A 12,875-nucleotide genomic window follows, 5' to 3' on the forward strand; every position below is an offset into this window, starting at 1 on the left:
AGAATTTCTTAGTGTATCAAGTACGTGAATATTGTCTAGGCCTTATGTAGTGCTCTGAAATTAATGTTTTATGAATATAGAATTTAAAGTTTATTTATTTCAGCTCCAAGTCATTTTAGTAAACTTTAAGTTGGGAACTCTACAGAAACATAAAATGAGTGACAAAGGGTTAGTAAAAATGGACTCATCCTGACCCAGTGAAGTTAAACCTTAACTGGACATAAGCTACCTCTCTATATGGTCCTTGCAGAAAGGTCTCTCTAGATGATTTCAGGTTCAATTACACAAACATGAATGAGAACTAGAGAAGAATTTGCCAGTGAAGTTCTTTCTGACTTATTTATCTCTTAAATTCCTTTTATTCTCAGTGCAGCAGAGCAGTCAGATGGAATCACAATTTCTCATGGACCACATTTGTGAAGAGAACTTGAAAGAGGTATGTTAAAGCATTTAAAAAAACTAAAAATCATATAGCTAATTCTATGACTTTCCATGTTTTCCTTTTAATATCAGTTGGATCTTTGGGCCAAAGGGTATATATGTTTTAGTCGCATTTTTATCGTAATCCCAAAATTGTTTTATGGAATGTTAAGGAGAATCTAAATGAGCTTTTTTGCTGAGGGTAGCAGCATATTATAGCAGAAGGAATAATAAAGTAGGAGTCAAAGGATCTGGATTCTAGTCCTGATTTTACAAATAATGTGGCCTTCGGAAGATCACGTAACCCCTCTTAACTAACCTTCAGTTTCCTTTTCCCTAAGGTGGTGTGTTTCTGCTCTGAAATTCTTTGAATAATATATGCTTATTTACTGTATACCCTGGAAAATAGGAGTGATTATGTTTTCTGGATAATTCACATATATCGTATATATTAATAAACATGGATAAAGTGCTTTCATCTCTTTGGAAGAAAACTGTTAAGTAAATATGAGTTGATAATAGTCAAAAACAACATATTTCAAATGATAATACAGTGTTTTCTTTTCATCCTCAGAAACTCCATGATGGTAGGATCACAGTAAGAGAGTTCTTTACACTTCTGCAGGTCCACATTCTCATTCAGAAACCCCGACAGAGCAACCTTCCAGCCAATGTAAGTTGAAATCTCTTTTACATACTTTTTTTACCTTTCTTTAAATTTTGTCCTACTTGATTGCCTAGTAGTACCAGTGTAGACATTGAAAAAAATTTTTTTAAAGTTTAGTCTATTGGGAACCTTCCCTTCCAATTTCGAAGTTAGAATACCAGGATTCAAAACTAGGCTTTGATTTTTTTTTAACCATCTGTATGACTTTGGACAAATTATTTGGTTTTTCTGGGCCTCAATTTCATTATTTGCAAATTGAGGCAGTTGAAGTAAGTTATTTCTAAGGTTTCTTCTGTCTCTTATGATCTCAGTTGACAAGACTTTGCTGAAAGATAAGTTTCTTTCCTTTTTAAAAAAAGTTTTATTATGAACTTAATCACCAGCCATCAACAAATAAAAACATTTTACTATGCAAAGAGCAAAACCAAAACTATGAACTTCTGTTAACACACACGCTTTTTAAGGTAGTAATACAAATTTGTCTATGTGTCTTATTCTGCATTTCTGGTCCTTCACCTCTCTGTCAGTAAATAGGTCCCATGCTTTGGCATCATAGCTCACTGCATTGAATAGAGTTCTGTAGTCTTTTAGAATTGTTTTTCCATAGATTATTGTGATCATTGTGTAAGTTGTTCTCCTGATTCTACTCATTTCATTCTGTATCATTCATGCAAATTTTCCTAGTTTTCTCTGATTTCATCATATTCCTCATTTCTCTTGGTATAGTATTTTGTTAGATTCATATATTATAATTTTTCAGCTGTTGCCCAGTGGATGGGCACCTGCTTTTCTTTTTTTTTTTCAATTCTTTGATATAACAGAGTGCTTCTATAATTATTTTTGTACATATGGATATTTTTCCTCTGTCTTTGACCTCTTTGGGATATGTGCCAGTAATGGTTACATCTCTTTTAAGTAAACCAATAAAACCTGAACTTTAAGAAGCCAGAAAATGGAAAATGAATTCTCCTATTTTGAACTAGCATAGAAACAGTCAGTTTTCACTTAAGAGTTTTTAATAATAAGATTGTGCTTTTATTCACAATTTTGACCTTAGAAAGAACTACATATATATTTTTAAGATATATGACCAGGCATGGTGGCACCTGCCTGTAATCTCAGCTACTAGGGAAGCTGAGGCTACCTGATGTGAGTCCTAGAGTTCTGAGTTGCAGGTGGCTATACCAATCTGATGATGCTAAGTTCAGCATATCAGTATGGTGAGCCCCAGCGGCAGTATGGTGCCACTGGGTTGCCTGAGGTAGGGCTGACCAGACCAGTTCAAAAATGGAGCAGGTCAAAGATCTTGTCAGGGCCATCATGGTCTCTGCATGTCTAGCCTAAAGGACCTAGATTTTTAAAATAAAAATAAAGGTATAGGCAATTTTCCATTATTAAAGGGTTGTTATCAAGTTTGTGTGTTAATCCTGTATGCTTGTTATCTGATTTTAGCTTTTTTTGTTTTGTTTGTTTGTTTTCTTAAGCACATGAGAGAGAGAGAGAAGAGAAAATTTGTCTGTGTGTCTGTCTGTCTATCTGTCTGTGTCTGTATCTGTGTCTGTGTGTTTATTGATAAAAGTAGAACCTCAGAATCTGGCTTTGGGAGTGGGGAGAGGGAAAAGGGAAGGAATTGTTTAATGTTGATTTATTACAAAGTAAAATGAGCTTTATCTGGTTTTGGGATGTGGGCTGGGGTGGTTATATGTTAGTTGGGGCTGTTAAAACAGTATGGTACTTTGGGCTGATACAAAAAGAAAAAATATATATATGATAATATATATTAATAAATTTAATAATATGTTATGTATAAAATATAATAAGATCGAATTGAGGGAAAACCAAATTAAGCAATTATTAGTTTGAATGTTAGTGTACTGAATTTTCTATTAAAAGGAAATAAACTGCAGAATGAATTAGAACCAAAACCCAACATTTCACTGCTTGCAAGAAATAAGTCCAAAATATAAGGATTTGTACAGATTCAAAGTTAAGGGCTGGAATAAAATGTAACACGTAGCTGAAACCAAAAAAGCAGGAGCTATAATCATGACTTTGGTGGTTTAAAAAAAAATTCTGAATCCTAACAAACCACCAAATACAGTTACCATTCCATTACAAAGTAGAACATAAAAAAAGGATTGTAAATGAGACTGAATCTCTGTTATATGTGGTTTGCTTTTCCTTTTAAGTATATAATTCAACATGTCACTTTCAAAGCTGCTTTGCCTATTTCTTCCTGTTCTCATCTGGGCTTTTAAAAAATAGCTTCAATGGCCCTCTTTTCTTTCTTTTTTTTTTTTTAAGGAAACCCATCATGAGCTTCCTTTGCCTCCTAACTCCTCCTTCAATTGGCAGGGGAGAAAAAGGAAAAATAAGCAAGATCTTATAACAAATATGCACAGTCAAGCAAAACAGATTCCCGTATTTTCTATGTCCCAAAATGTATTCTGTGCTTTGAGTTCATCACCTCTTTGGAGGTGGGGATAATGCTTCGTCAACAGTTATCTGGAATAATAGTTGATCATGCAATTACTATTTTGGCTAAGGCAAAATAATAGATACCATTAAGTGAGAAAAACAAAGGGACATTATAATTAAAGGCACAGATAATAAAACCCTACAGAGACCTCTTCTATACCTCACTTTGGCTTGGAGGTGACCCTCTGTTCTTTTTTTTTTTTAATTTATTTATTAACAATCACTTCCATAAGCTTTTGAATTTTAAATTTTTCTCCCCCACTGTCCCCATCTCCCTCCCCAAGACTGCACACAATCTGATATAGGCTATACATATACATTCCTATTAAACATATTTTCACATTAGTCATGTTGTAAGGAAGAATTAGAACCAATAGAAGGAACCACAAGAAAGAGGAAACAAAACAAAACAGAAGGGAAAAAAGAGCAAATAGTATTCTTTGAGCTGCATTCAAATTCCATAGTTCTTTCTTTGGGTGTGGATAGCATTTTCCTTCTTGAGACTTTTAGAAATGTCTGAGATCCTTGCATTGCTGAGAAGGGCTAAGTCTATAAGTTAGTCATAGCACAACATGACTGTTACTGTGTACAAAGTTCTCCTGGTTCTGCTCACTTCACTCAGCATCAGACCATACAAGTCTTTCCAGGTTTTTCTGAAGTCTGCCTGCTCATCATTTCTTATAACACAATAGTATTCCATTATATTCATAAACCACAATTTGTCCAGCCATTCCCCAATTGATGGGCATCCTCTTAATTTCCAATTCTTTGCCACCACAAAAAGGGTTGCTATAAATATTTTTGTACATGTGGGTCCTTTTCCCATTTGTATGATCTCTTTGGGATACAGCCCTAGAAGTGCTATTGCTGGATCAAAGGGTATGCACATTTTTAGAGTCCTTTAGGCATGGTTCCAAATTGCTTTCCAAAATGATTGGATCAGTTCACAACTCCACCAGCAATGCATTAGTGTTCCAATTTTCCCACATCTTCTCCAACATTTATCATTTTCCTGTTTTATCGTGTTGGCCAATCTGATAGGTATGATGTGGTACCTCAGAGTCGTTTTGATTTGCATTTCTCTAATCAATAGTGATTTACAGCATTTTTTCATATGACTATAGATGGCATTCATTTCTTCATCTGAGAACTACCTGTTCATATCCTTTGACCATTTATCAGTTGGGGAATGACTTGTATTCATATACATTTATCTTAGTTCTCTATATATTTTAGAAATGGACCCTCTGTCCTTAAAGGCTGAAGTGAAATACAAGTTCTCTTAGGTTCTACCATCCTAAAAAGCTTGAGATTATTGTCCTATCAACGGACTAGCTCAGCTTTTCCAGGACCAGCCCAGTTCTGTATGGTCAGCATTATCACCAATAGGTTGACCACTTCGTGATAAATTCTTTTGCCTTGTCAGCTCATGAGACAATGATTAAAAAGTGGCTTTTAGCCCTAGGCTGCCCATTTATGCTTCTGCGGTGAAAGTGGCAGAAAAGGAGCCAAATATGCCAAAAATCACAGTATTTTTAGTCTGTCAATAAGCATTAACTCCACTCTTGGTACTTTAAATATGAAATTCTTGTCTAATGTCCAGCAAGTGGGCGCACTACTAGAGGAACCGAATCATATCCTTCTAGACAGTTTGTTATAAATGAAACCAGAAGACAGAAGGAAGTTGCAGCCAAATGACAGTCTGGCTCATAGTTCTTTGAAGAGACAAATAAAGGATTGGCAGAATTGGTTTCATCATATATCCAAAGTCAACAAAAATGTCATTTTGATGAGGTGTTCAGGCCCTAGCCCCAAGATCAGGTCTCTGGAAGCCTCCCAATTTCTCAGTAGGCCCCTGTCCTGTAAGAAAATTTTCTCTTGTTGCAGAACGCATTCTCTTATCAGAACAGACAGAGGGGTGCCTGGCCCAAGGACTGTCTTGGCACCAGATCCCTAAGGTGCATGCCTCTGACAACTCCCTCAATGTCTGGTGTACTCCCTACGCTTTCTCATCCATGGCTCCCAAAGATACCTGGACCTCTAGATTACCTAATTAGTATCCCTAGCATTACTTTCCTATGCCCCTTTTCCATATAAGCCCCAGCACCATCCTAATTTTCTCTCAGGTTATATAAGGACACTTTCCTGCTTTTGCTAAAGCATTACAATAAACTTTTTGCCACTTGACTAAGAGAAGCCTTGAGTGTGTGAATCCATTCCAGATAACTCTGCCTTGGCATTCTCGGGGTCCCAGCACCCCAAACCTCTGCAGTTTCATAGGGCATTTGATCTTCTCTTATAGTAGGTAACTAGTTGATTAACTAATGAAGTTAATCAACAAAGCCTTATTAAACACCTGCCTGGTATTGTGCTAGGCATTGGGGATATAATTACCAAAAAATGAAACAATCTGTACTTAATAATAAGCTTACATTCTAAAGAAAGAAATAAGTACATATATAAGTGTATATATAGCATAAATATAAAGTGAATTAAAATAAACAGAAAGTCCTTAAATACAGGATAGTTTGGAGAGGTTCTAGCAGTTGAAGGAATTAGGGAAGACTTCACACAGAGAGGAGTACCTGGGGGCAGCTCAGTGGTGCAGTGGATAGAGCACTGGCCCTGGAGTCAGGAGGACCTGAGTTCAAATCCGGCCTCAGACACATGACACTTACTAGTTGTGTGACTCTGGGCAAATCACTTAATCCCAGTTGTCTTGCCAAAAAACAAAACAACCACAAAAGAGTACCTGAACTTTCTTAAGGGAATTATTAGTGATTTGGAGCATTTTTTCCATATGATTGTTGATAACTTGGATTATTCCTTTGAGATCTCCTTGTTCTTTGACCATTTATCTATTAAGGAATGGCTTTTGTTTTTATATATTTGATTAGTTCCTGACATATCTTGAATATGAGACCTTTATCAGAGAAACTTGATTTAATAATTTCTCCGACAATTGTTTCTTTCTAATTTTAACTACATTGGTGTTTTTTTGCACAAAACTAATAAAATTTATGTAATGAAAATTATCCATTTTCTCTTCTATGTTAACCTGTGGCCTCAAGACCGCATGCGGCCCTCTAGGTGGCCCTTTGACTGAATCTAAACTTCACAGAACAAATTCCCTTAATAAAAGGATTTGTTCTGTAAAACTTGGACTCAGTCAAAAGGCTGCACTCAAGGACCTAGAAGGCCAAATGCGGCCTCGAGGCCGCAGGTTCCTCACAACTTTGATAATCTCTCTCTCTTGTTTGGTCAGGAACTCTTCCTCTCTCTGGGGTTGCAAGCGATATTTTCTTTTTTGCTCTTCTAATTTATTTATGTTGTGACCTTTTATATCTAAGTCATGTATCCACTTGGAGTTTATCTAGATTTATGATATGAGACATTGATCTAAAATTTATTTTTACCATACTAATTATTAGTTTTCCTAGCAGTTTTTGTTGAATAGTGAATCTTTACCCGGATTGTTGGGGTCAGTGGGTTTACTGAACACTGTTACTACTGTGTTTGCCTTGTACTTTATCATTTCACTGTCCTACTCTTTGATATTTCTATTTTTTACCAGTACCAAATAGTTCTGATTATACTTGCTTTGTAATATAGTTTGAGATACAGTACAGGTAGGCTCCCTTTCTTCCCATTTTCTTCCATTATTTTCCTTTGAGATTCTTGAACTTTGGTTTCTTCTGGTGAATTTTGTTATTTTATTTTATAAAAATTTTCTATGTTTGACAAAATAATCTTTTGGTAATTTGATTGGCATAGCATGGAATAAGCAAATTGATTTTAAATGCTGCTGTCATTTGTAGTGTATTGACATGGCCCAACATGAGCAATTAATATCTCTCCAATTATTTAGATCTATCTTTGTTTATGTAAAGAATGTTTTGTAGTGATCAGATCCACAGGCAACCAGTAATAGCTGAGTTCCTAGGCTGCCAAGTGATACCAGTTTTTTTATGATACAAGCGTTTACAAATCTTTATAGGTAAGTGAAATGAAATAACTATTACAAAAGAATGAAAGAACTTAAAGAACAGAGGATCCCCTTCCCCCAACCATGAGCTGAAAAGGCAATTTATTTCTTCATCTATAAACTCAGGGGGACTAGATGACTTCTAAGATCTCTTCTAATGCTAACTCTTGATCTTATGATCCAGTTAAATGTTGAACTAGGAGAGCTCTCTAGTTAAAGAAATCATAAATAGGTAAAAGGAAGAGTCCTTTTGTAATACCAATATTCACACTTAATTGATCAATTTTAGTTAGTTGGAATTTGTTTATATCTATAATACCTTTTATGTAACAGACCTGGAGTGGGGAACCTGTGGACTCGAGGCCACATGTAGCCTTCTAGGTCCTTGGGTGCAGCCTTTTGACTGAGTTCAAGTTTTACAAAAGAAATCCTGTTAAGTCATTTAATAAACACAAAGTTTAAAGAGAGCACACATGTTTAAATCATTACCAGTGATCTCAACATGTGCATTATGAATTAAACCTATGTGAATATCTGTGTGTGTGTGTGTGTGTATTTTGGCTGATGATTTGTCTGAGTTTGTTTTATATTCTGCAACATTACTGAAGTTGCTAATTGTTGCAATTACTTTTTAGTTGACTCTCTAGGTTTTCTACATAAACCATCATATCTTCTGCAAAAAGGAAAAGTTTTGTTTCCTTGTTGCCTCTGCTTATTCTTTCAATTTCTTTTTCTTGTTTTATTGCCAAGAGTTAGCATTTCTAATGTGATTTTGAATAGTAATGGTAATAATGGACATCCTTGCTTCACCACTGATCTTATTGGAAAAGCTTCTAGCTTAATTGCCAGTACAGATAATGTTTGTTTTTGGTTTAGGTAGATATTACTTACCATTTTAAGGACAACTCTATTTATTCCTATGCTTTCAAATGTTTGTTGGGGTTTTTTTTATATAGGAATGGGTATTGTATTTCATCAAAAACTTTTTCTGCATCTGTTAAAATAGTCATATTATTTTTCTTGTTAATGTGATTGGTTATGCTTGTAGTTTTCCTAATATTCAGCCAGTCCTCCATTCCTGGTATAAATCCAGCTTGATCACAGTGTATAATCAATTGTTCTTTAAATGTTTAGTAGAATTCACTTGTTAATCCATCTGGTCCTGGGTTTTTTTTTTTCCTTTGGGAGTTCATTTATGTCTTGTTCAATTTCTTTTCCTAAGAAATTTATTTAAGTATTCTATTTCCTGTTCTGTTCATCTGGGCAATTTATATTTCTGTGAATATTCATCCATTTCATTTAGACTGTCAGTTTTATTAGCATATTTAATAATTGCTTTTATTTCTGAATTGGTTGTGAATTCATTTTTTATGCTAGTAATTTGGTTTTCTTTTATTATTCAAATTGGCTAATTACTTATCTATTATTGTTTTTTTTTAAATAGCTCTAGCTTTAGCAATTTAATGGGTTTTTTTAGCTTTCAATTTTGTTCATCTCTCTTGATTTTCAGCATTTCTTTTTTGGTGTTTAATAGGGAGGGTTAATTCATTGATTTTCTAGGTGGTGTTTTTTTTTTTAATTTGCTTGTCCAGTTCATTTATCTGCTCTTTCTCATTCGTTCTTTGATGGAAGAAATTAGAAATATGAAATTTCCCCTAATTACTGCTTTGGCTGCATCCCACAAATATTCATTTGTTTGTGAAGTTTTTATGTCCTAATACGTGGTCAGTTTTGGTGAAGTGTCATGCATAATGGAGAAATAGATATATTCCTTTTTATTCCCATTGACTGTTCTCCAGAAGTATAGCATGTCTAACTTTTCTAAAATTTGATTCTGGTCCTTAACTTTTTTTGTATTTTTTGGTTCAATTTATGTAAGTTTGAGAAGGATGAATTGAGGTTCCCCCCCATTACAGTTTTGCTGTCTGTTTTTCCTACAATTCATTTAACTTTTCCTTTAAGAATTTAGATACTGTGCTATTGTGTGTGTGTGGGGGGTTATTATTGATATTAACTCATTGTTTATGGTACCTTTTAGCAAAGTGTAGTTTCCTTTCTCATTTTTTAAATTAGGTCTATTTTTTCTTTTGCTTTGTCTGAGATTGTGGTTGCTACCCTTGCCTTTTTTTATGTAAACTGAAGTATATTAAATTCTGCTGTAGTCCATTATTTTAAGTTGGTATGTATCTTTCTGTTTACGTTTCTTGTAAACAACATATTGTTGATGCAAGACAAGTTTGGGGTTTTTTTGTTTTTTCTCGTATAGGAACTTTCAAAAATTTTATTTATTTATTTATATTATTAATTTATTTTGATTTATCAACAGTCACTTCCATATGCTTTTGAGTTGAAAATTTTTCTCCCCCTTCCTCCCCTGCACCCTTTACATTTACATACCCATTAAACATATTTTCACATTAGTGAAGTTGTAAGTAAAAATTAAAACCACTAGGAGGAACCATCAGAAAGATGAAATAAAACTCAATAGAAGGTAAAAAATAAGTGATAATGATTCAACTTCCATAGTCCTTTCTTTGGATGTGGACAGCATTTTCCGTCCCGAGGCCTCTGGAGATGTCTTAGATCTTCGTAATGATGTAAGACAAATTTGAAGGACTTATGATGAAAAGTACTATCCTTCCCCAGAGAAAGAACTGATGGTGTTTGAATACAGATTGAAGCATATTTTTTTTAAAATTTCTTTATTTTTCTTTATTTTTTTTGCCTATACCTTTTTTTATAACATGACTATTATGAAAATGTCTTGCATGATTACACATGTATGACTCATCAAATTGCTTGCCTTCTCAATGCAGGTGGGTGGGGTGGGGAGGGAAGAAGGGAGAAAATTTGGAACTTAAAGTTTTAAAAATGAATGTTAAAATTGTTTTTACGTGTAACTGGGGAAAATAAAATACTAAATTAAAAATAAAAAAAACTATATATTGTTGGATTCTTATTTCTAAATCTGCTATCTTCCAATTTATTTATGTTCATCCCATTCACATTCACAATTATGATTGTTAACTGTGTATTTCCCTCCATCTTTTTCTCTTATATTTATCCTCCTCTGTTTTCCCTTGCCCTCTCTTTAAGAGTATGTTTTGCTTTTCACTAATGCCTCCTTTAATTTACCCACCCCTCTTATTCTTTCCTTTTCCCTTAATCTCCTTCCTTTCTATTTGTCCCTTAGGTAAGATGTAGTTCTGTTCCCAACTGTGTATATGTGTATTCTTCTTTCCTTTAAATAGTTCAGGGGCAGCTAGGTGGCACAGTGGATGGAGCTCCAGCCTTGGAGTCAGGTGGACCTGAGTTCAAATGTGGCCTCAGACACTTGACACGCTGTGTGACCCTGAGCAAGTCACTTGACCCCAATTGCCTTGCTGAAAAGAAAAAAAAAAAGGAAAATAACCTTTAAGTAGTTCAGATGAAAGGAAGGTTCAGGTGTCATCTACACTTCCTATTTCCCTTTCCTTATTGTACAAACTCTTTTTTGTGCACCACTTTTGTGAGATAATTATCCCCAATCTTCCTTTCGCTTCTCCTTGTGCATTCCTCTTCCTAACCCATTCAGTCTTATTTTGAGGTCATTGGAACACAACAGAATCATACCCAGGCACTCTATCTAATTAGACTTCCTGTGTGATCCCTGGTGATGAAAAAATTTGAGGGACAGCATATATCATCTCCCCATATGAGAAGGTATACATTTTAACCTGGTTTAGTCCCTTATTATTTTTCACTCATATTTACTTTTTTATGCTTCATCTGACCCCTATGTATGTAAAATTTTCTACTTAGGTCCAGTCTTTTTATCAGGCATGCTTGGAAGTCCTCTTTTTTTTTCTTTTTTAAAGATCAATTTTTTTTCCTTTGTAGGATTACATTTAGTTTTGCTGGGTAGAATATTCTTTTTTTTTTTAAAGGCAATTGGGGTTAAGCGACTTGCCCAGGGTCATACAGCTAGCAAGTATCAGTTGTTTGGTCTGAGTTCAGATTTGAACTCAGGTCCTCCTGACTTCAGCGCCTGTGCTCTGTCCATTGCACCACCTAGCTGCCCCCAAGGGTACAGTATTCTTGATTGTGAGCCTAGATTCTTTGCCTTTTAGAATATGATATTCCAAATTTTCTTCCTCCTTATGATAGTAGCTGCTAAATCTTGTGTGATCCTAATTGTGACTCTTCTGTACTTTGATTCTTTCTTTCTGCTTGCTTTATAGTATTTTCTTTAACCTGAGAGTTTTGGATTTTAGTTATAATATTCTTGGAAGTTTTCATTTTGGGATTTCCTTCAGGAGGTGACGGGTGGATTCTTTCAGTTTCCATTTTGCCTTCTGATTCTAAGATACCTGAACAGTTTCCTTTTATGATTTCTTGAAATATAATATTTAGGCCCTTTTTAAAAATGACTTTCAGATAGTCTACTGATTCTTATATTATCTTTCCTCTGTTTTCCAAGTCCATTGTCTTTATGAGATAATTCACACTCCCCCCCTTTTTTTTTTAAGACTTTTGACTTTGTTTTATTACTTCTTATTATTCCTAGCATCATTAGCTTCCATGTAAACTTTCGGTGCACCCAAAGTGGTATGATCAGTGGAGAGGTCTGTTCACTGACCTCTGGTCTAAGTTTTTTAAGTTCTTGGCCCAAGTTTGGGTCTCAGCTTGTTTCTAGTTGGGAGGTTCAGCAGCCTGCTAATAGACTCAGCAACTATTGAGCTGCTGGTGTGCCCCCCAGGTTCAGAGTAACTGAACTGCAAGTTCCACTTTGGTCTGTGGTACTGGCCTCTGCTCCTAGAATCAGAGCCATCCTGTACTCAATATATATCTAAGGCCAGTGTTCACAACCACTCCTCTTTACCTATAGATCTGTAAGCCAGCACCAAGTGGTAGGTGACAGAGCTGCCAGGTGGCACCTGTACTTGTACCCAGCGCTTGCTCAGGGATCCTTCAGGATCTCTTTCTGGTGCCCTATCTTGGTCCTCTTTCAGTCCCTAGGTGCTGGAATGCTCACCTATCCCACATAGGCACACTCCCCAATGTCCACAGACTTCTCTGTCTCCTTATACAAATTACTATGACTTTCCTTGGTTTTCTCAATCAGAATTTAGTCTGTTGCATTCTTTAGGTCTTTGTTAAAGAAGCATGGGAAGACTAGGTGGCGCAGTGGATAGAGCACCGGCCCTGAAGTCAGGAGGACCTGAGTTCAAATGCGGCCTGAGACCAGACACTTGACACTTACTGGCTATGTGACCCTGGGCAAGTCACTTAACACCAATTACCTTAAAAAAAAAGAAGAAGAAGAAAGCATGGGAAGAGAGCTAA

The 12,875-nt window shown here is 35.4% G+C and overlaps 1 protein-coding gene and 1 long non-coding RNA gene across 2 annotated transcripts in view; one reads left to right on the forward strand and one right to left on the reverse strand.

Annotated features, from left to right (window-relative positions):
• Positions 1–12,875, forward strand: part of KNL1 (kinetochore scaffold 1) — a 108,363-nt gene that overhangs the window by 72,964 nt on the left and 22,524 nt on the right. Inside the window, 2 exon segments of the mRNA XM_021009346.2 lie at positions 369–436; positions 995–1,093. Coding sequence (XP_020865005.1) covers positions 369–436; positions 995–1,093 — 167 coding nt within the window.
• Positions 10,131–12,875, reverse strand: part of LOC144456332 (uncharacterized) — a 28,524-nt gene continuing 25,779 nt past the window's right edge. Inside the window, exon 3 of the long non-coding RNA XR_013485406.1 lies at positions 10,131–10,933. This is a non-coding gene — a long non-coding RNA (uncharacterized LOC144456332). The remainder of the gene's footprint in view (positions 10,934–12,875) is intronic.

Source organism: Phascolarctos cinereus, unplaced genomic scaffold, assembly GCF_003287225.1.
Source record: "Phascolarctos cinereus isolate Bilbo 61053 unplaced genomic scaffold, phaCin_HiC Scaffold_3;HRSCAF=262, whole genome shotgun sequence".
Classification (NCBI taxonomy): domain Eukaryota; kingdom Metazoa; phylum Chordata; class Mammalia; order Diprotodontia; family Phascolarctidae; genus Phascolarctos; species Phascolarctos cinereus.